This window comes from Pelodiscus sinensis, chromosome 31 (assembly GCF_052426305.1).
Source record: "Pelodiscus sinensis isolate ZL-2025 chromosome 31, ASM5242630v1, whole genome shotgun sequence".
Lineage (NCBI taxonomy): Eukaryota > Metazoa > Chordata > Testudines > Trionychidae > Pelodiscus > Pelodiscus sinensis.
In genome coordinates this window covers 1,283,379-1,306,740 of record NC_143082.1, presented here as the reverse complement: position 1 = coordinate 1,306,740, position 23,362 = coordinate 1,283,379, and the positions used below count along the sequence as shown (strand labels likewise).

The following is a 23,362-nucleotide window of genomic DNA, read 5'->3' as shown; positions in this document are numbered from 1 at the left end:
GGACGCTGGATCAAGGGGAGCCCCGGTCCCTGGCCGGACGCTGGATCAAGGGGAGCCCCGGTCCCTGGCCGGACGCCGGGCGGGCGGGGGATCGAGGGGAGCCCCGGACCCTGGCTGGACGCCGGGCGGGTGGGGATCGAGGGGAGCCCCGGACCCTGGCCGGACGCCGGATCAAGGGGAGCCCCGGACCCTGGCCGGACGCCGGGCGGGCGGGGGATCGAGGGGAGCCCCGGACCCTGGCCGGACGCCGGGCGGGCGGGGGATCGAGGGGAGCCCCGGACCCTGGCCGGACGCCGGGCGGGCGGGGGATCGAGGGGAGCCCCGGACCCTGGCCGGACGCCGGGCGGGCGGGGGATCGAGGGGAGCCCCGGTCCCTGGCCGGACGCCGGGCGGGCGGGGGATCGAGGGGAGCCCCGGACCCTGGCCGGACGCCGGGCGGGCGGGGGATCGAGGGGAGCCCCGGACCCTGGCCGGACGCCGGGCGGGGGGGGATCGAGGGGAGCCCCGGACCCTGGCCGGACGCCGGGCGGGCGGGGGATCGAGGGGAGCCCCGGACCCTGGCCGGACGCCGGGCGGGGGGGGGATCGAGGGGAGCCCCGGACCCTGGCCGGACGCCGGGCGGGGGGGGATCGAGGGGAGCCCCGGACCCTGGCCGGACGCCGGATCGAGGGGAGCCCCGGTCCCTGGCCGGACGCTGGATCGAGGGGAGCCCCGGTCCCTGGCCGGACGCCGGATCGAGGGGAGCCCCGGTCCCTGGCCGGACGCCGGATCAAGGGGAGCCCCGGTCCCTGGCCGGACGCCGGATCAAGGGGAGCCCCGGACCCTGGCCGGACGCCGGGCGGGCGGGGGATCGAGGGGAGCCCCGGACCCTGGCCGGACGCCGGGCGGGCGGGGGATCGAGGGGAGCCCCGGACCCTGGCCGGACGCCGGGCGGGCGGGGGATCGAGGGGAGCCCCGGACCCTGGCCGGACGCCGGGCGGGCGGGGGATCGAGGGGAGCCCCGGTCCCTGGCCGGACGCCGGGCGGGCGGGGGATCGAGGGGAGCCCCGGACCCTGGCCGGACGCCGGGCGGGCGGGGGATCGAGGGGAGCCCCGGACCCTGCCACGGATCAGGTGCTGCCACGTGAGCTCATGCAAAGCAGCTGAGCAGGGCACGGTGGGGGGGCACCGAAGCCCCCGCCAGGCAGGCTCCCCACACAAGCAAACCCCTGGCTGGGCCCTCGCCTGCTCGGGGAACCGGCAGGGCCCAAAGCAATTCTCATGCTCAGCCCCGCCGCACTGACCCTGACAACCCACAGCCTGGGGGCAGCCGCGCTAGACTCGCTGTCTCTCTGTGAATCGCTGAGGGGTCCAGCAGGGGCCTGGGCTCTGGGCTCTCCCCGCCTGCCCAGGGAGGGGAGTGAGGTCTAGTGGGCAGAGCAGGGGGCTGGGCTCTGGGCTCTCCCCGCCTGCCCAGGGAGGGGAGTGAGGTCTAGTGGGCAGAGCAGGGGGCTGGGCTCTGGGCTCTCCCCCCTGCTCCGGGAGGGGAGTGGGGTCTAGTGGGCAGAGCAGGGGGCCGGGCTCTGGGCTCTCCCCGCCTGCCCCGGGAGGGGAGTGAGGTCTAGTGGGCAGAGCAGGGGGCTGGGCTCTCCCCCCTGCTCCAGGAGGGGAGTGAGGTCTAGTGGGCAGAGCAGGGGGGCCGGGCGCCAGTACTCCTGGGCTCTCCCCCCTGCCCTGGGAGGGGAGCTGGTAGTTTAGCGGGAAGGCCTTGTAGTCCATGCTCATAGACTCATAGACTCCAAGGTCAGAAAGGACCATTCTGATCATCTAGTCTGACCCCCTGCACAGTGCAGGCCACAGAATCTCACCCATCCCCTCCTAGAATAATCCTCTCACTTATATCTCAGATATTGAAGCCTTCAAATACTTTGAAGGACCCAAGATGCAGAGAATCCTCCAGCTGTGATCTGCGCCCCATGCTACAGAGGAAGGCGAAAAACCTCCAGGGCCTCTGCCAATCTACCCTGGAGGAAAATTCCTTCCCGACCCCAAATATGACGATCAGCTAAACCCTGAGCATGTGGGCAAGACTCACCAGCCAGACACCCAGAAAGTTCTCTATAGTAACTCCTATCATCCCTCCATTGGCCTATTCCCACTGACAATGAATGGTCAATTAGTTACCAAGATCCTGTTATCTCATCAACCCATCCCCTTCAGAAACCAGCTAGTTTAATCTTGAAGCCAGATAGATCTTTTGCCCCCACGACTCCCCTTGGAGGCCGTTCCAGAACCTCACTCCTCTGATGGTTAGAAACCTTCGTCTAATCTCAAGTCTAAACTTCCGACTAGCCAGCTTATATCCATTTGTTCTTGTGTCCACATTGGTACTGAGCTTAAATCATTCCTCTCCCTCCCTAGGATTTATCCCTCTAAGATATTTAAAAAGTGCATCATGTCCCCCCTCAGCCTTCGTTTGGTCCCATCAGGGACACTGCACCCCGGCCAGCCAGAGGGGCCGCGCCGGCCAGTGGAACGGGGGGTTTATGGCTTCCCAGGGCACAGCCCAGCCCGGGCTCCATGTGGACGTGGGGGTTGGGCCGGCAGCCTCGGGCCCCTTGGGGCGGGTCCACGGGCCCCTGACCCCCCGGTGCTCAGCCCAGTCTCTTCTCTTCACATTGGCCCAGCCCAGCCTGCCCCCCCTCCCAGCCCGCCAGGCAGCTCCCCCCTTCCTTTGCTCAAACCCCTTCTGCTGGGCAGGTGAGAAACTGCCAGGCCACTGCCTCCCTGCCCTGCCCCCAGGAACACCCCCCCATCGGGCAGTGCTACAGACACCGGCCAGTAGGGGTCACCCACAGCCACCAGTGACTGGCCAGCCAGGGCGGACCCAGGGCCACAAGACGGTACAGCCCCCCCCCCCCCCACACACACACACATCACACGGGCTCCAGTAACCGGGACCTGGAGCATGTTCCTTCCCCTCTGCCTCCCTGCCCAGGGCATGGAGCCCCGGGGCGGAGAATTGCTCCTGACCCGTCCCAGCGGCCTGGGAGCTGGCTCCGTTCCCACGGCTGGCCGGAAAAAGCAGCAGGAAGGCAGCGGGAGGCAGGTGTGGCTGTTACCGGGCAGGGGGAGGCCTGGGAACCGGTGGGCTTGGGGGGAACCTGCCTGGCCCCCAGGAGTGTCCAAAGGCCCGCGGGGGATGGGGAGCCTTGGGGGGCTGGTCTGAAACCCCCTTTTCTCACGGTGCTTTGTTCCTAGGACCGACCAGCGCCTGGGTGGCAACCGGCAAACCTCCGCCCCGGGGCTCCACAGCCTGCGGACAGCGTCTCCCCCTCCCGGAGCTGAGGGGCGGGTGAGCCAAGTGGCCCAGCTTGGTGCTGGAGCGAGGGGGGACGCAGGAGCCAGGCACAGCAAGGGCTCCAGGCACAGGGAGGGTGTAGAAACGCCTTCTCCAGTCCCACCAAAGCCAGCTGCCGGACACGCAGGCCTCCGGGCGGCTCTAGCAGCTGTTTGGCTCCCCCTCCCCAGCTGCTGATCTGGGGACTGTTTCCCCGGCCCCACGGACCTTGGCCTGACGATCCCGCCCCCAGGGGCCCACGGACACACGCCCCACCCACCCACTCGGCCAGGGCTGGGTAACGAATGACGCGGCTCAAACTCTCCTGCCTGGGCCGGAGGGATTCGTGGGGCAGGCGTGGGAAGCTGCCCCAGCCCTTCATTCCATCCACGTGCAGAATAAATGTTGTTCTGTGCACCGAGGCACGTGCACCACCAGTCGACACACCCGCTTGCAGGCGCTCTGCTAACTGCTGGGTGGCACCTGACTCCCTCCTGGGCAGCCGCCCCAGCGCCCAGCTCAGGGCACGCGGCCACCGAGCCACCAGATGATCCCACCTCGGGTCTGACTGCTGGCAGGTCCTGGCTCCCCTGCTCGCATGCCAAGCAGCAGCCCCTGCCCCAAGGACAACTGCACCACGGCGGGGGCGGCTGTGCCAAGACCACGAAGCAGGGCAGGAGCAGACCCCCCAAGTCTCCGGAGTCCTAGCACCGCCTCTGGCCCAGGGCAGGGAACCCCCAGAAAATCAGCTGGCGCCATCACAAGCGAGAAGCAAAAACCCTCAAGGCAGAGCCGAACACCGAGCCGGGAGCTGCCATAGGCCCAGGGAGAAGCAGAGAGCCCCTCCCCAAACTCCCCTTGCACCCAGAGCCTAGGGGGCCCCAAAGATTTTGGGCGCTCCAGCCCCGCGGTGGGGCAGCAGGGAGGCTGGAGTACCAGCCTCAGGGCCAGGCAAGCCGGTCCTGAGGGGCCCCACGCCTGCTCTAACCACTACACCACACAGCCATCAAAACGCCCAAGGGCTGGAGAAAGACGCTTCTTCCCAGCGTGCACCACAAGCAAAGCGATTTGCTCCCCCCCCCCCCGCAACTGAGCGGAGCCCAGGCGACCTCGGTTCCCCCCCACGGGCCTTACGCCACCGCTCGACTATCCCTCCCTGGGAGGGGCAGGCGGCCTTCGAGCTCCATGAGCGGCAGAGGGGGAGGAAGGCCTGTCAGTCGACCCCCCCCCCCCCCCCGGCACGGAGCCGAAGCCGCCAGCCAGCGGGGAGCGGATCACGGGGCGGGCACGTTCGAAAGCCGCGTCCCAGTTCCACGCCGCTCCGGCGGGCTGCGGTGAGGCTGGACAGGGCCTGCCCGCGGGCCCCATGGGGATTCGCCCGCCCGGGGCAGGGGGTCCAAGGGCTCGAGTCCAGGCCCCCCCCCCCCCCCCCGCATGACAGCAAAGTGCTCTCGGCCCTCGCGGAAGGGAGGAGAAACCCAGCAAAGGACGAAGACGCTGCCTGGACTGACATGGAGGACGGCAGCTCCGGCCAGGCTCCCCTGCAGGGCCCACCCTCCCCACAGCCCTGCCAGGCCTGCCCCGCAGGACCCCCCCCAGCCAGGCCCCGCTCCACAGAGCTGCCATTTCGGAAAGCGAGTCCCTCCAGGGCCAGCAAATCCACAGCACTGGCTGGTTGGGGACTAGGGCTGGGGGCATTTTCCACCCGGGGGCAAAAGGTCCAGCCCACTGGCTCTGATACACCCCCGCATGGGGCGGGGAGGAGTCAAGCTCAGAAGTGGTGGGAAAAGGGATTCAGGGTCCATGGGGGCAGCGGCAGGGGGGCTGTCAGGCCCGGGGGGCGGGGAGGGATCCAGGGCCCGAGGCAGGGGGGGCTGTCAGGCCCGGGGGGGCGGGGAGGGATCCAGGGCCCGAGGCAGGGGGGGCTGTCAGGCCCGGGGGGGCGGGGAGGGATCCAGGGCCCGAGGCAGGGGGGCTGTCAGGCCCGGGGGGGCGGGGAGGAGGGAGCCCGAGGCGGGGGGGGGGGCCCGGGGGGCGGGGGGCCCGAGGCAGGGGGGCTGTCAGGCCCGGGGGGGGGGGGGGATCCAGAGGCCGGGGGGGCGGGGAGGGCAGGGGGCAGGGGGGGCTGTCAGGCCCGGGGGGGCGGGGAGGGATCCAGGGCCCGAGGCAGGGGGGGCTGTCAGGCCCGGGGGGGGGGGGAGGGATCCAGGGCCCGAGGCAGGGGGGGCTGTCAGGGGGGGGGGGCGGGGAGGGATCCAGGGCCCGAGGCAGGGGGGGCTGTCAGGCCCGGGGGGGCGGGGAGGGATCCAGGGCCCGAGGCAGGGGGGGCTGTCAGGCCCGGGGGGGCGGGGAGGGATCCAGGGCCCGAGGCAGGGGGGGCTGTCAGGCGGGGGGGGGGCGGGGAGGGATCCAGGGCCCGAGGCAGGGGGGCTGTCAGGCCGGGGGGAGGGGCGGGGAGGGATCCAGGGCCCGAGGCAGGGGGGGCTGTCAGGCGGGGGGGGCGGGGAGGGATCCAGGGCCCGAGGCAGGGGGGCTGTCAGGCTGGGGGGAGGGGCGGGGAGGGATCCAGGGCCCGAGGCAGGGGGGGCTGTCAGGCGGGGGGGGGGCGGGGAGGGATCCAGGGCCCGAGGCAGGGGGGCTGTCAGGCCGGGGGGAGGGGCGGGGAGGGATCCAGGGCCCGAGGCAGGGGGGGCTGTCAGGGAGGGGAGGGGAACGGGACCTTCCGGGGGGGGGGGGGAGGGTGACTCCACTCCACCCTGCAGCCGGAGCAGGCCTGGCTGGAGGACCCGCGAGTCGGGGACATGCCAGGGCTCCGCCAGCACATGCCAAGCACACGGGGCGCCAGGCGCTCCAGGACGGATGCAGCCAGGCCCCCCCCCCCCCCGCACAGGGCAGCTGCCCCACAACCAGCTTTCCAACCAGTCCCACAAACCGCCCCCAGTGCGGAGCCGAGCCCGCACACGGCGCTGGAACAGGCTGGGCTCAAGCTAAACCCGCAGCACCCGCCCGGCGAATCGCCCCGTCCACAGCACCACGCTGCCTGGCCTGGGGGCCGCATGGGCCAGGGCAGGGCCGCTGGGCAGATCGGCCGCAGGGACGGCTCCACGCCCGAGGAGATGGGGTCCCGGCAGGAAGAAGAAAGGGGCAAAGCAACCGGAGCCGAGCGCCCCTCGGCCTCTGCCTGGGCACCTCGGGCAGGAGCCCAGACGCACCGGGCGCGGGGGAGAGGCCACGCCAGGGCTCGCGGGCCCAGCAACAGGAGCTGAGCCGGCCCGCTGGGGAGCCGCTGGGGGAGCCCGGCGCCAGCCCCCCCCGTTATCCACGCGCTGGCTGGGTGGCACCGGCTGTCACTCTGCGCTCCCCGGGAGCTGGCTGGGGGGTCGTAAGCGGAACGTTTCTCCGCCGCCTGCCCGGCCGGCCAGGGAGCGCAGCCGGGGGCGGGGGCCCCGAGTCCTGCACATGCCACAGCAGCTGCCTCTTTCCTACCCCAGCCCCACGGGCCACTGGGAGCCGCAGCTTCCCAGCTCCACCCACCGCCCCAGCAGCTGGCAAGAGAGTGGCGCTGCCGGGGCCGGGGGGGCTCTGAGCCACGCGTGAGCCGGGGCTGCCCCCGGGGACAGAGCTCTGCTCCAATGGCCCCGCTGGCAAAACCTGCCCCCCAGCTCCAGCCAGGGCTGGAGCCTACCCAAGCGGCGGGGGGTATTTTTCCAGCAACACTCTCGGCCCCCCACTCCCTGCACCGGGGGAGGGCCCCCCACCTCCCCGGCCCCCCACTCCCTGCACCGGGGGAGGGCCCCCCACCTCCCCGGCCCCCCACTCCCTGCACCGGGGGAGGGCCCCCCACCTCCCCGGCCCCCCACTCCCTGCACCGGGGGAGGGCCCCCCACCTCCCCGGCCCCCCACTCCCTGCACCGGGGGAGGGCCCCCCACCTCCCCGGCCCCCCACTCCCTGCACCGGGGGAGGGCCCCCCACCTCCCCGGCCCCCCACTCCCTGCACCGGGGGAGGGCCCCCCACCTCCCCGGCCCCCCACTCCCTGCACCGGGGGAGGGCCCCGCACTTCCCGGCGCCCCCGCTTGGCGCACCCCGGCACCTACCGTTTGCCGCCGGCCTGGCCGTGGCTGGGGGTCCCGTGGAAGGAGGAGGGCCAGGACATGCGGGATTTCCTCAGCCCCGGCCGGTCGCTGGTGTCCATGGCGTCCGCCCGCTCGATCGGCCGGGGCGGGGGCCGCGCGGTGTCCGAGTAGCCGCGGTGCTGGATGCGGATCGGGGTGCGGGGCTGGCGCCACAGGTGCTGGGGCGGCCGGAGCGTGGCCGGGCCCTCGCGGGGCTGGGGCAGGGACAGCGACAGGTTCTGGGCGCACGGCGGCGGCTCCATCGCGGCGCGGCGCGGCGGGACCCGGGCCGGGCCGGGTCAGAGGCGAGCTCGGCTCCGGGCCCGCGGCGCGCCGGCTCCGGGCGCCCTCTCCATGGCCGGCGGGCAGGGGCTGGGCTGGGCGCTGCGGGGCGGGGGGCGGCGGCGGCTCCGAGCCGGGGCTCGCCGCATGTCACAGGGCGGCGCGGCGAGGCGCGGGGGGCCGGGAGCCGCCCCCCGGGAGGGCTCTGCCCCGCGCCGGGCTCCGCATGGCCGCGCTGCGCCCCGACGGGCTGCGAGCTCCGAGCGCGGACCCCGGCGGCCACACGCAGCCGCCGCTTCACGGCTCTGCCGCTCGCCCCCCGCGCAGAGCCCGCCCCGACCGAGCCCCCGCCCCGCCCCCAGCCCCCCGCGCAGAGCCCGCCCCGACCGAGCCCCCGCCCCGAGCCCGCCCCCAACCCCCCGCGCAGAGCCCGCCCCGACCGAGCCCCCGCCCCGAGCCCCCCGCCCCCAGCCCCCCGCGCAGAGCCCGCCCCGACCGAGCCCCCGCCCCGCCCCCAGGCCCCCGCGCAGAGCCCGCCCCGACCGAGCCCCCGCCCCGCCCCCAGCCCCCCGCGCAGATCCCGCCCCGACCGAGCCCCCGCCCCGGCCCCAGCCCCCCGCGCAGAGCCCGCCCCGACCGAGCCCCCCCGCCCCGCCCCCCAGCCCCCAGCCCCCCGCGCAGAGCCCGCCCCTGACCGCCCCCAGCCCCCGCCCCCCCGCCCCAGCCGCGCCCCGCCCCGCCCCAGAGCCCCCCGCCCCCCGACCGAGCCCCCGCCCCGCCCCCAGCCCCCCCGCGCCCCCCACCGAGCCCCCGCCCCCCCCGAGCCCGCCCCGCCCCCCGCCCCGAGCCCGCCCCCCCCCCCGCGCAGATCCCGCCCCGACCGAGCCCCCCCCGCCCCGCCCCGCCCCCAGCCGAGCCCCCGCCCCGCCCCGCGCAGAGCCCGCCCCCGACCGAGCCCCCTCTCCGCCCCGCGACCCCAGCCCCCCCCCCCCCCCGCCCCCGCAGAGCCCGCCCCCAGGACTGAGCCCCCTCCCCGCCCCCTGCAGCCTCATCCGCACACCGAGCCCCGTCTTCTACCCCCCAGCCTCATCCCCCCCACGCTGAGCCCTGGTCCCCCATCTTCTATCCCCCCCCCAGTGCCAGGCACCCTCCTTCCATGCAGAGCCCTGGCCCCCGGCCCAGCCCCGACCCTGCGCGTCTCACGGCTCCGCCACCCGCAGCACAGGCCGGGGGCCCCTCTCGAGGCTAAGGCAGGCACCCGGCACTGTGCTGCCCCTGCACCAGGGCCCTGTGCGCAGCCCAGCCCCAGCACCCTGCAAAGGCTTTGCCTGGGGGAGCTGCCCGGGGCAGGGGGGCTGGGACAGTCAATGGCCCCCTCCCCCCCCTCCCCACCCCCCAGGAGCCGCGACGGCCCGGGCCTGTGAGTGTGGACCTGGGTAGCACTGGAGCTCAGGGCCTGTCGGGCTGGGTGCTGCTGACACAGCCCCTGCCACGGCCCTGCGAGCCTCAGCGACGGCCACCCAGGGCCACAGGCCTGCGCTTGGCCACAGCAGGGGGACGGGGCGCGTTGCTGCGGGCCCCCAGGGCTGGGCAAGGCCCCGGGCGCTGCCCACGCTCCCAGAGAGAAACCCAGGAACCCGCCACGCCAGCAGCCACGGTCTCCTGGGCTGAGCAGCCAAAGCCTCTGTTCCACGCCGCCGGGCAGCGAGCCGACTGCATCCGGGCGCAGGACGGAGCGCCCCGGCCTCGGTGCCACCCGGAACGTGCCGGGGGCCGGTCCCACTCGCAAGCGACCCGACAGCTTCCGCTGGGGACCAGCCCCTCAGCCTGGTGTCGGGGGGGGGCTCGCTGGGGAGTCTGTGAAACGGGCCCCCTCCCCCTCTCCCGCGGCACGGACAGGAGCCAGCCTGGCCTCATTGCTCTGGCGGGGAAGTCTCTGCCACGCTGGGCGCACGCCGCACACACCTGCTGCCACGGGGCCCTGGGAGCCGGGCACTCGGGCGGCTGCCCAAGGTTCCAAAGCTGCCCACAGCTCAGTTTTGTTCCTGCTGGTGGTGCACATCTCACAGCCTTGGTGCACAGAACAAAATGCATTCCACACATGGATGGGAACCGTGCCTGCTACCCAGATGTACAGACTTGAGAGCACACGGGTCCAGGAGAGCCACTCGCTGCCCTCGTGCTTCCCCCAGCAGCCTGGAGTCTGAGCATTACGGCCCCACGAGACGCAGGGATGCGCCTGTGGCCCAGCCAGGCTCCGAACCCGATGTCCTGCCTCGCACTCTGGATGCACCCCCAGCTCACTGGTGGCAGGGTCATGCCCTACGCAGCCTAAGTCTGGCCCGGTTGCCCCTTGCAAGGGTCACAGCCGGACTTCAGGCCAGTTCCCAGCCGAGCCCCTGCCTGGCCCCCCCCAGCAACCTGGGAGGTAGCTCACCGCCAGCTTTCTGCCCCGCCCCCAGGCTGAAAGCTCCCAGCTCCCAGGCCCTCGGTCGCTTGCACAAAGCCCACAAGGGACCAGCCGCGAGGCCCGGCACGAGGGGTTCCCAGCCCTGCACTAGTGAAACTCCCTGGTGCCGGCACGGGGAACGAGCTGGGCACGGCGCGGGATGCCCAGCACGCAGTCAGCACGGGCGGGCCTGGGGCCCCCACCTCTCCCTGGAGCTCTGCCCGCTCTGCCAACTGGGGCGTGTGCCCTGCGCACCGGGCGCTGCCGGGGGGATGTGCTGGGCACATCCGACTGCGAAGCCTCGGAGGCAAGTCTGCTGGGGGAGAGTGAGGCAAGCGAGGGACGAGCTGCATCTTGCGGGTCGGGAGTGGGGCCCCGGGGAGCTGGGCCTGCTGAGAGCTGAGCCAGCCACGCCCCCGCTCTGTGCCTCGGTTTCCCCCACACTGAGAGCTTGTCAGGGCAGGGTCGGGCATCTCTGTGCAGCGCCGAGCACAGTGGGATCCACCCCAGCCTGGCCGCTAGGACCTCTCGTGACCCAGGCAAGGCCCGTCTCTCACCCTCTGGGCAGCGCTCACACAGCAGGCCTGGATCCCTGCTGAGAGCCTGGCGGTACCACCGTATGAGAACATCCAAGCGGGGTCAGACCAAGGGCCTATCCAGCCCAGTGGCCTGGCTGCCCACAGTGAGGGGGGCCAGGCGCCCCAGGGGAGGGAACAGAGCAGGGAACCATCATGAGATTCCCTCCCCTGTCACCCAGTCCCAGCGTCTGACAAACTGAGACCACGGACCCCAGCCCTGCCCAATAGCCACCGATGGGCCTCACCTCCATGCACGGATCTAGCTCTTTGCTACAGTCCTGGCCTTCCTAGCATCCTCCAGCAGGGAGTTCCACAGGTTGAAGAAAAACTTCCTTCAGTTTTGTTTGAAACCTGCTGCCCGTTAATGTCCCTGGTTCCAAAGGGGAAGAGGTTAAGCTGTTCTCAGTGGCAGCAGATGACAGAACAAGGAGCAACGGTCTGCAGTGTGGGAGGTCTATATTGGATATTAGGAAAAACTATTTCACTAGGAGGGTAGAGAAGCCCTAGAATGGGTTAGCTAGGGAGGGGGTAGAATTGCTGCGCTTACAGACTGTTAATGCTAAATTGGACAAAGCCCTGGCTGGAAGGATTAGTTAGAGCTGGCCCCGTTTTGATTGAACTAGATGACCTCCTGGGTCTCTTGCAACCCTCGCCATCTCTGATTCTATGGTTAATGGCAAGAGGCCTCGGGACTGCTTTAGTGACATAATCAACACAAGGCATCCTGCAGAAAGTGGAAACGTGCATGAACACCACACCTGTGGAGAGACCAGAGTCAGAAAGGCCAAGGAACAAAATTAATTACCCCTAGTAAGGGACTCCAAGGCCAATAAAAAGAGATTTTATAAATGCATGAGGAGCAAGAGAAAAGTGAAGGAAAACATTGGATCGCTACTGTCCAGTGAAGGACACCTTATCATGGATGGCATCCAGAAAAGGGAGGTGGTTAATGGTGGTTTTACTTCCTAAAGTAAATGATGAGGGGTTTGGAACGGGTCCCATATGAGGAGAGGCTAAAGCGACTGGGACTTTTCAGTTTAGAAAAGAGGAGACCGAGGGGGGATATGATAGAGGTCTATAAAATCATGAGTGGTGTGGAGAGGGCCGATAAAGAAAAGTTATTTATTAGTTCCCTAAATAGAAGAATTAGAGGACACCAAATGAAATTAATGGGGAGCAGGTTTAAAACGAATAAAAGAGGGTATGTCTACACTACCCCGCTAGTTCGAACTACCTAGTTTGTGCCGCGTGTAGCCGCGCGGCACAGGGTTCGAATGAGCGGGGATTTAAAAATGGCGGCTCCCCGCTTATGCAAATGAAGCCTGGGAAATTCAAATCCCGGGCTTCATTTGCAAGTGCGGTATGCCTACATTACCCTCCTAGTGCGAACTAGCAGGGTAGTGTAGACATACCCAGAAAGTTCTTCCTCACACAGCGTGTAGTCAACCTGTGGAACTCCTTGCCACAGGAGGCTGTAAAGGCTAGGACTATAACAGAGTTTAAAGAGAAGCTACATAATTTCGTGGAGGTTAGGTCCATAAAAGGCTATTAGCCAGGGGATAAAATGGTGTCCCTGGCCTCTGTTTGTCAGAGGCTGGAGAGGGATGGCAGGAGACAAATCGCTTGATCATTGTCTTCGGTCCACCCTCTCTGGGGCACCTGGTGCTGGCCACTGTGGGCAGACAGGATACTGGGCTAGATGGAACTTTGGTCTGACCCAGGACGGCCGTTCTTATGTGACCCCTGGCCCTTGTGTGGTGGCCGGGAAACTAACCTGACCCCTGAAAGCTTTTGCCTCTTAAGGACTCTGCGGCGTCTCCTGGCAGGAGCTTTGGGCTCGCATTGCTCGTGGCTCGTGGCTCGTGGCACCCCCTGCCGCACACTTGGCTTCCCTGGAAAGGGCCAGGCAGCTGTGGGGCCTGCGCCAGTCGCAAGCTCGCCCTGGGCTCCTGCCAGAAGTGCCCATGTGTCACCTGCCAGGCGCCTGGCAGAGTCTAGCGCCCGCCCTGCCGTGGCCGCCCCCCCAGCTGGCCTGAGTCCGTCGGCCGTGCGAGGGCGGCCAGTGCACGGAGGGGCGTTGCCAGCGCAGGGCGCGTGCTCCCCACGGCCGAGGGCACCGCAGCCGCCGTTCCCAAGGGGCGAGCACAGATCCCCGAGCAGCCCGGGCTCCGGAAGGGCCCAGCTGGCTTGGAAATCGGTGCCACGCTGCAGCCTCAGGACGATCCAGCCCTGCCGCGGCTACGGGGCCCGGGAAAGCTGCCCACAGTGTCAGCAGCTGCTAAGAGGGACAGAGCAGGGTTGGGCCTCATGTAGGTCGCGGGGGGGGGGGGGGGGGGCCTGGCTCATGACAAAGCCCAGCGGGGGGGGAGGGGGCTGTTGGGTTGCTGGTCGGGGGGGGGGTAGAAGAAGGAACCTGGACAGGCCGGGACTTTGCTTCTCCGGAGCTAAAAGGGGCCTGACTCCCAGCTGACGGGGGGGAGGGGGGGGCTCGTCCATCCGCTGCCCGCCGGTCAGACAGATCCCGCCCCCCAGCCCAAAGCTACTCAGGCCAGGCCCTGGCACAGCCCCTCCCGCCCTGCCGGGACGCAGCAGTTACAGCGTCCCCGCGTCCCACCTGCAGCCACAGCCGAGGGGGCAGAATAGCTCGGGGGTCCGGGGAGAGGAGCGAGGCCCCCGCTGGGCTCTGTCCGTCCCCCTGGGGCTCCAGTGATCTTGCCTCCCCCGGCTAAGGGGGCAGCCTTGGAGCCCGGAGATGCAGCCCCCTGGCCCTGTGGGGGGCTGACGGTCTCCCGGGCCCGGGCCAGGGACGCGGCACAGGGAGGGTCCTGGCGGGGCCCAGGAGGCGCTAAGGAGCCGAGGGTTACAGAGAGCTCCGCCCTGCCCGAGAAATCTCCATCTGAGTTGAACAACCCCCCAGTGCAGCTGCTGCCCACGGCCCATGAACTCCCCCCTCGCCCTGGGCCAGACCCCAGAGGGGGCCGCCCGGCGCCACCCCAGCCAAGGGAGCTGCCAGGGGCTCACCCAGGAGCACAGGCACCTCCGTCAGGCCAGAGAGGGTGGGGCGCTGCCCTGGGCATCAGACCTCCTAAGGGCATTTGCACGCGCAGGGCACAATAACCAGACCCTCCTCAGTGTGTTTGCACGTGCAGGGCACGATGACCAGCCCATCCCCGGTTGTTTGCACGTGCAGAGCATGATGACCAGACCCCCCTCAGAGTGTTTGCACGCGCAGGGCACGATGACCAGCCCGTACCTGGTTGTTTGCACGTGCAGAGCACGATGACCAGACCCCCCTCAGAGTGTTTGCACGCGCAGGGCACGATGACCAGCCCATCCCCGGTTGTTTGCACGTGCAGAGCACGATGACCAGACCCCCCTCAGAGTGTTTGCACGCGCAGGGCACGATGACCAGCCCATCCCCAGTTGTTTGCACGTGCAGAGCATGATGACCAGACCCCCCTCAGAGTGTTTGCACGCGCAGGGCACGATGACCAGCCCATCCCCGGTTGTTTGCACGTGCAGGGCACAATAACCAGCCCGTTCCTGGTTGTTTGCATGTGCAGGGCACGATGACCAGACCCCCCCTCAGTGTGTTTGCACGCGCAGGACACAATAACCAGCCCGTCCCCGGTTGTTTGCACGTGCAGGGCACGATGACCAGACCCCCCTCAGTGTGTTTGCACGCGCAGGGCACGATGACCAGCCCGTCCCTGGTTGTTTGCACGTGCAGGGCACGATGACCAGACCCCCCTCAGTGTGTTTGCACACGCAGGACACAATAACCAGCCCGTCCCTGGTTGTTTGCACGTGCAGAGCACGATGACCAGACCCTCCTCAGAGTGTTTGCACGCGCAGGACGCAATAACCAGCCTGTCCCCGGTTGTTTGCACGCGCAGGGCACGATGACCAGACCCCCCTCAGTGTGTTTGCACGCGCAGGGCACGATGACCAGCCCGTCCCTGGTTGTTTGCACGTGCAGGGCACGATGACCAGACCCTCCTCAGTGTGTTTGCACGCGCAGGACGCAATAACCAGCCCGTCCCTGGTTGTTTGCACGTGCAGAGCACGATGACCAGACCCCCCTCAGAGTGTTTGCACGCGCAGGACGCAATAACCAGCCCGTCCCCGGTTGTTTGCACGTGCAGGGCACGATGACCAGACCCCCCTCAGTGTGTTTGCACGCGCAGGACGCAATAACCAGCCCGTCCCTGGTTGTTTGCACGTGCAGGGCACGATGACCAGACCCTCCTCAGTGTGTTTGCACGCGCAGGACGCAATAACCAGCCCGTCCCTGGTTGTTTGCACGTGCAGAGCACGATGACCAGACCCTCCTCAGAGTGTTTGCACACACAGGGCATGGTGCCCAGCCCCTCCCCGGTGTACCTGTGCACACGCACGGTAATCCCCGCCCCCTCGCGGCGCCGGCCCCACCCCTACCTGTCCGGCTCGGCCTGCGTGATGGCGATGCGGGGCGGGATGCGCAGCGGCAGGGTGGTCGGCCTCTGGACGTTGTCAGGCTCCGGCGAGCGCGCCCGGTCCAGGGGTTTCCAGGCTGGCACCTGCAGGCTGGAGGAAAGGCGGCGCCGGCTGCGCCTCAGCTCCGCGCCCAGCATGCTGCCAGCCGTGTAGGAGCGGCTGCAGGGCCCCGGCTCCAGCAGCTCCTTGGGCTTCTGCCAAGCAGAGAGCAGAGGGCGGGCGTCAGGCCCAGGGGCCAGAGCCACTGGAACCCGGCCTGGGAGGAGGGCGCCCCATGACCTTTCCTCCCCCTCCATCCTGCCCCCTTCCCTGCCCCCAAGCCAGCCAGGCCCTGCTGAGGATGTGGGGGGCGCTGTGCCCCCCAAGGGTGTTCCCTGCCCCCATACTCAGCCAGGCCCTGCCGGGGGGGGGGGGGAGCTGTGTCCCCTGGGGTGTTCCCTGCCCCCATACTCAGCCAGGCCCTGCCGGGGGGGGGGGAGCTGTGCCCCCCGGGGTGTTCCCTGCCCCCATACTCAGCCAGGCCCTGCCGGGGGGGGGGAGCTATACCTCCCGGGGCGTTTCCTGCCCCCATACTCAGCCAGGCCCTGCCGGGGGGGGGGAGCTATACCTCCCGGGGCGTTTCCTGCCCCCATACTCAGCCAGGCCCTGCCGGGGGGGGGGAGCTATACCTCCCGGGGCGTTTCCTGCCCCCATACTCAGCCAGGCCCTGCCGGGGGGGGGAGCTATACCTCCCGGGGCGTTTCCTGCCCCCATACTCAGCCAGGCCCTGCCGGGGGGGGGGGAGCTGTGCCCCCTGGGGCATTCCCTGCCCCCATACTCAGCCAGGCCCTGCCGGGGGGGGGGGAGCTGTACCCCCCAGGGCGTTCCCTGCCCCCATACTCAGCCAGGCCCTGCCGGGGGGGGGGAGCTGTACCCCCCAGGGCGTTCCCTGCCCCCATACTCAGCCAGGCCCTGCCGGGAGGGGAGAGCTGTGCCCCCCGGGGCGTTCCCTGCCCCCATACTCAGCCAGGCCCTGCCGGGGGGGGAGAGCTGTGCCCCCCGGGGCGTTCCCTGCCCCCATACTCAGCCAGGCCCTGCCGGGGGGGGAGCTGTGCCCCCCGGGGCGTTCCCTGCCCCCATACTCAGCCAGGCCCTGCCGGGGGGGGGGAGCTGTGCCCCCTGGGGCGTTCCCTGCCCCCATACTCAGCCAGGCCCTGCTGGGGGGGGGGAGCTGTGCCCCCTGGGGCGTTCCCTGCCCCTGAGCCAGGCCCTGCCGGGGGGGGAGCTGTGCCCCCCGGGGCGTTCCCTGCCCCCATACTCAGCCAGGCCCTGCTGGGGGGGGGGGAGCTGTGCCCCCTGGGGCGTTCCCTGCCCCTGAGCCAGGCCCTGCCGGGGGGGGTGGAGCTGTGCCCCCTGGGGCGTTCCCTGCCCCCATACTCAGCCAGGCCCTGCCGGGGGGGGGGAGAGCTGTGCCCCCCGGGGCGTTCCCTGCCCCCATACTCAGCCAGGCCCTGCCGGGGGGGGAGCTGTGCCCCCCGGGGCGTTCCCTGCCCCCATACTCAGCCAGGCCCTGCCGGGGGGGGGGGGAGCTGTGCCCCCTGGGGCGTTCCCTGCCCCCATACTCAGCCAGGCCCTGCTGGGGGGGGGGAGCTGTGCCCCCTGGGGCGTTCCCTGCCCCTGAGCCAGGCCCTGCCGGGGGGGGAGCTGTGCCCCCCGGGGCGTTCCCTGCCTCCATACTCAGCCAGGCCCTGCTGGGGGGGGGGGGAGCTGTGCCCCCTGGGGCGTTCCCTGCCCCTGAGCCAGGCCCTGCCGGGGGGGGGGGGAGCTGTGCCCCCTGGGGCGTTCCCTGCCCCCATACTCAGCCAGGCCCTGCCGGGGGGGGGGAGCTGTGCCCCCCGGGGCGTTCCCTGCCCCCATACTCAGCCAGGCCCTGCTGGGGGGGGGGAGCTGTGCCCCCTGGGGCGTTCCCTGCCCCTGAGCCAGGCCCTGCCGGGGGGGGGTCCCAAGTGCCTCCCTGTGCAGCAGGGGCCTGTCTCCCAAGCGGTGTGGCCAGAAGGCGGCAGACACAGGGGTCCGCGCTGGCTGGCCCGTAGCGATGGGGCCATGGCCATAGGCCCCAACTGCCCCTCCCCCAGCCTGCAGGATGATGGAGACAGGGCAGGCGGAGAGCCGGGTGCTGCCCCGGAGGGGGGAGGCAGCGGAGCCAGAGAACGAGGGGGCTGAGCTTCCCCCGGAGCTGCCCTGTATGGGGGGGCACCCGCATCACTCCCTTCCCAGCCCAGGTCAGGGTGGGCAGTGGGGGCTAGTGGTTAGAGCGGGGGGGCAGGACTCCTGGGTTCTATCCTCGGCCGTTGGACACTTGGGTTTCTCACCCACTAACCAGCTGGGAGCCTGGAGCACGGGCAGCGCTGCCCTCTGGTGGGCACGTGGGGAACCGCAGCTCGATGGTCCCTGCCCCCCACCCCCCACAGCCGAGTGCCCTGGACCGTCCCCAGTGCACCCCGAACCCAGCTACACCCCCCAGTGCACCCGGCTACACCCCCAGTGCACCCCGAACCCAGCTACACCCCCCAGTGCACCCGGCTACACCCCCAGTGCACCCCGAACCCAGCTACACCCCCCAGTGCACCCGGCTACACCCCCAGTGCACCCCGAACGCAGCTACACCCCCCAGTGCACCCCAAACCCAGCTACACCCCCCAGTGCACCCGGCTACACCCCCAGTGCACCCCGAACCCAGCTACACCCCCAGTGCACCCGGCTACACCCCCAGTGCACCCCGAACGCAGCTACACCCCCAGTGCACCCGGCTACACCCCCCAGTGCACCCCGAACCCAGCTACACCCCGCAGTGCACCCGGCTACACCCCCCAGTGCACCCCGAACCCAGCTACACCCCCCAGTGCACCCGGCTACACCCCCAGTGCACCCCGAACGCAGCTACACCCCACAGTGCACCCGGCTACACCCCCCAGTGCACCCCGAACCCAGCTACACACCCGGTGCACCCGGCTACACCCCCAGTGTACCCCGAATCCAGCTACACCCCCCAGTGCACCCAGCTACACCCCCGTACACCCCAAACCCAGCTACACCCCCAGTGCACCCAGCTACATCCCCCAGTGCACCCTGAACCCAGCTACACCCCCCAGATCACCCAGGGTATGTCTACACTACAACGTTAATTCGAACTAACGGATCCCGACTAAAAAACTAGTTCGAATTAGCGTTTTGCTAATTCGAACTAGCATGTCCACATTGAGTGGACCCTGAACCAGGCTTAAAGATGGCCGGAAGCAGAGGAGGACTTAGAGCGTGGAGATGCTGTCTCAGGCTAGCCGAGGGCCCAACCCCCACCCCGGACAGACAGTTCTCAGGGGTGCCCCGCTTGCAAAGCAGTCCTGGCTTGGATTGCCCGGAGTGCCCACACTGGGCACATCACAGCACTCGGCCATCAGACCGGCTGCACTTGCCGCAGGCTGCCATCTGGGGAGAGGGGGCAATTGGGGGGCTGCAGGAGAGGTTCCACCCCCAGAAGCCCACAGAGCCAGCCCAGTCCTCCCCATCGGGAGCTCGTACCCCATTCCTCCCTCACCTCCTTCCACTTACCCTTCCCTAGCCCCTCTTCTTGATGTACAAAATAAAGATAACGTGTCTTCCAAAATGGAATCTGTCTTTATTGAACAAAACTGGGGGAGACTGGGAAAAGGAGATGGGAGAGGGGAAGAGAGAGGCTGGGAGAGGGGAGGGCAACTAAAATGACCAGGGGTTGGGAACAGGTCCCATATGAAGAGAGGCTAAAGAGACTGGGACTTTTCAGCTTAGAAAAGAGGAGACGGAGGGGGGACAGGATAGAGGTCTATAAAAGCATGAGTGGGGTGGAGAGGGTGCATACAGAAAAGTTCTTCATTAGTTCCCATAAAGAAGGACTAAAGGACACCAAAGGGAAGGAATGGGTAGCAGGTTTCAAACTAGTAACAGAAAGTTCTTCTTCACAAAGCAAAGAGTCAACCTGTGGAACTCCTTGCTGCAGGAGGCTGTGAAGGCTAGAACTGGAACAGTTTAAAGGGAAGTGAGATAAAGTGATGGAGGTCGGGTCCATGGAGTGCTATTAGCCAGGGGGTAGGAGTGGTGTCCCTGGCCAAGGTTTGTGGAAGGCTGGAGAGGGATGGCACGAGACAAATGGCTTGGTCACTGTCTTTGGTCCATCCCCTCCAGGGTCCCTAGGGTTGGTCGCTGTTGGCAGACAGGCTACTGGGCTAGATGGACCTTTGGTCTGACCCAGGTCGGCCATTGTAAGCTCAGGGCTCAGGGTCGGGGGTCTCAGTGGACCCCCTTGATTCTCTTGCACACCTGCTCCTGGGTGGCCAGGCTGGCAGCTCTCCTGCCCTAGCCGGCCACTTTCCTGTGCCTAGTGCGGAGATCGTGGAAGAGGTCCACAATGTCCGCACTAGCCCAGGCGGGTGCCCGCCTCTTGCGGTCCCGGGCAAGCTCCCGGGAGCTGCCAGCCTGGTCCCGGGAAGAGGGGGAGGGCTGGGGGGCATCGGGTGGGTGGCTCGATCCGTGCCAGGTGCAGGGTCTGCTGGCTGGGTGCTGGCAGGCTTGCACCTGGCACAGGCACCGTAGCCAGCCCGTGGCCCTTTAAGGGGTCCGGGGCTGGGAGGGGGGCAGTAGAGTTTCCCTGGTGTTGGCCAGAGTGGCCACCAGGGAAAGCTGGGGGGGGCTAGCCTCCCACTAGGTCGAATTAAGGGGCTACACAGCCCTTAATTTAAACTAGCTAGTTCGAACTAGGCTTAGTCCTTGTACAATGAGGTTTTCCTAGTTCGAACTAAGCGCTCCGCTAGTTCGAATTAAGTTCGAATTAGTGGAGCGCTAGTGTAGCGCCTGTCAAAGTTAATTCGAACTAACGTCCATTAGTTCGAATTAACTTTGTAGTGTAGACATACCCCCAGCTACATACCCCGTGCACTCTGAACCCAGCTACACCCCCAGTGCACCCCAAACCCAGCTATACCCCCAGGGCACCCAGCTACATACCCCAGTGTACCCCGAACCCAGCTACACCCCCAGTGCACCCAGCTACATACCCCAGTGTACCCCGAACCCAGCTACACCCCGCACAGCGAATGCAGCCCCCGACGCTCTCCCCACGTCTCCCTTAGCCCCGTTCCCAGCTGCAAGTAACCCCCCCATACCGGCAGGCCCCAAGAGCCTGGCTCTTCCTGCTCTCCGGGTGGCAGAGGGTGCCCGGCACCAGGAATCTGTGAGCTGTGCCCCCCCTTCCCGCCCCCACCATCCCAAGGCCAGCGCTGCAAAGGAAACCAGGGAATCCACACGTGTGCGCTAGTGTGCAAGGCTGTGACCGGCCGTGCACGCTTCCCGGTGATGGTGACCGGCCGTGCACGCTTCCTGGTTATGGTGACCGGCCGTGCACACTTCCCCGTGATGGTGACCGGCCATGCACGCTTCCCGGTTATGGTGACCGGCCGTGCACACTTCCCCGTGATGGTGACCGGCCGTGCACACTTCCCCATGATGGTGACCGGCTGTGCACGCTTCCCGGTGATGGTGACCGGCCGTGCACGCTTCCCCGTGATGGTGACCGGCCGTGCACGCTTCCCGGTGATGGTGACCGGCCGTGCACGCTTCCCCGTGATGGTGACCGGCCGTGCACGCTTCCCGGTGATGGTGACCGGCCGTGCACGCTTCCCCGTGATGGTGACCAGCCGTGCACGCTTCCCCGTGATGGTGACCGGCCGTGTACGCTTCCCGGTGATGGTGACCGGCTGTGCACGCTTCCCCGTGATGGTGACCGGCCGTGCACGCTTCCCCATGATGGTGACCGGCCGTGCATGCTTCCTGGCAGCAGGGCAAGCTCACAGCTGAGCACCAGCAACCCCCTCTTCAGCGGAGGTGTCCAGGAGGGAGGATGCTGCGTGGGGCCCCCGGCTCAGTGACCCGGAGCTGCCTTCTGGGGGGATAAGAGACCCCAGGCCCAGCCGGTTTCGGTGGGAGTCATGCCTGGGAGCCCTTGCTGCTCCGGGGGCACTGGGAGACCCGCCCAGCCAGGGTGCCATAGACGGCCTCACCCGCCAGCCTAGGGACCTGCCCATGGGCAGCCACGGAGGTGCCCAACGCCCTGGCAGGGGCTGCTCGCTCACCGGCTCGGATCGGCCTCGGCAGCCACCTGCTCCCCCATTCGGTGCCCCCCGGAGCTCGCGGGGCCTCACCCCAGTCATAGGGCGGGTCCCTGCCAGGCTGCGCCCCCCAGCAGGGAGGCCAAGGCCGGGCCGGGCCCCGGAACCCCTCTCACCTCGTCCACCGTCACAGCCAGCACACTTCGGCTCTTCTTCATGTCCCGCGCCCTCAGCCGCTCTCAGCCCCCGGGCATGGGGCACGAGCCGGAGCCGCACGGCTGCGCTGGGCCCCTGGAGCCTGAAAGAGGGACGGGGCAGCAGGTGTGACACCCGGCTTCTCCCCCGCGGCCCCCAGCAACACAGCCCCCTGGAGACCAGCCCCTCCAGCTCCACCCAGAGCTGGGAACAGACCCGGGGAGGCCTCGGAGGGGAGCAGGGCTACGCCCTGGACAAGCGGGGGGAGGGGGGGAGCTCTCATCACAGCCCAGCCTGGCAGCTCTAAGCCACCCCAAGTCTCTGCCCCTGCTCCAGGGCAACGGCCGGCAGGTCAGGCGCACCCCTCCGTGCGGCTGCACGAGTACACCCTGCCCGCTGCCTGCACACACTCACGTTTGCACGCCTGCCCCATTGACGTGGCTCCCTGCTCGCACACTACCTGCACACACACACACTTGCACGCCTGCCCCATTGACATGACTCCCTGCTCGCACGCTACCTGCACACACACACGTTTGCACGCCTGCCCCATTGATATGACTCCCTGCTCACACACTACCTGCACACACACACATTTGCACGCCTGCCCCATTGACGTGGCTCCCTGCTCGCACACTACCTGCACACACACACACTTGCACGCCTGCCCCATTGACATGACTCCCTGCTCGCACACTACCTGCACACACACACACGTTTGCACACCTGCCCCATTGACATGACTCCCTGCTCACACACTACCTGCACACACACACATTTGCACGCCTGCCCCATTGACATGACTCCCTGCTTGCACGCTACCTGCACACACACATGTTTGCACGCCTGCCCCATTGACGTGACTCCCTGCTCGCACACTACCTGCACACACACACATTTGCACGCCTGCCCCATTGACGTGACTCCCTGCTCACACGCTACCTGCACACACACACGTTTGCACGCCTGCCCCATTGACGTGACTCCCTGCTCGCACACTACCTGCACACACACACATTTGCACGCCTGCCCCATTGACGTGACTCCCTGCTCGCACACTACCTGCACACACACACATTTGCACGCCTGCCCCATTGACGTGACTTCCTGCTCACACGCTACCTGCACACACACACGTTTGCACGCCTGCCCCATTGACGTGGCTCCCTGCTTGCACGCTACCTGCACACACACACGTTTGCACACCTGCCCCATTGACGTGACTCCCTGCTCGCACGCTACCTGCACACACACACGTTTGCACACCTGCCCCATTGACGTGACTCCCTGCTTGCACGCTACCTGCACACACACACGTTTGCACACCTGCCCTACACACGCCCAGCAGCCCTGAGGACTGACACGCTCGCTGCAGCAGCCCCTGCAAGTCCTGGCTTCCTCTTGCAGCCCTGGTCTCTGAGCCCCCGGCAATGTGGAGTCCAGGGCTACGAGTCCCCAGCCCAGGCATTTCCTGGGGATCCGTGAGTGGCGGTGCGTCGGGGTCCCTCTCTCCTGCACCCCCGTAGCGGCACGAACAGACCCCGCCAGCCGGCAGAACAGAGGGAGTTTATTGCCTCTCCAGGACACAGCCCAGCACAGATGCAATCTGGATCCAGGAACTGGGGCTAGGAGGCCTCAGCCCCCTTGAGATGGGGGGTGGCTGGGCCCTGCAATCCCAGTCCCCCCCCTTTTCCCCTGCCTCCCTTCCAGCCCTGCCCCCCAGCCAGGGGCTGGTCTACACCTTCCTCCCTGTCTCTCCCGGGGAGGCGCCTGTCGACAGTTGGGGAGCCCCCGGCCTCCTCACTCAGCCGCCAGTGGGGTCACCCGCTGCCC

General features: G+C 68.4%; 1 protein-coding gene across 2 annotated transcripts in view; it reads right to left on the bottom strand.

Moving 5' to 3' along the window:
• PDE4A (phosphodiesterase 4A) overlaps positions 1–23,362 on the bottom strand; it is a 104,098-nt gene that overhangs the window by 66,956 nt on the left and 13,780 nt on the right. Inside the window, exons 2-3 of one of the 2 annotated variants that reach the window (XM_089774804.1) lie at positions 21,511–21,632; positions 15,180–15,412 (exon numbers count right to left, since the gene is read on the bottom strand). In XM_089774804.1, the coding sequence (XP_089630930.1) occupies positions 15,180–15,412; positions 21,511–21,552 (275 nt within the window). In that variant the 5' untranslated portion in view covers positions 21,553–21,632. Of the gene's footprint in view, positions 1–7,415; positions 8,088–15,179; positions 15,413–21,510; positions 21,633–23,362 lie in introns of those variants that run through there. The other variant, XM_075917790.2, reaches the window with a different exon arrangement.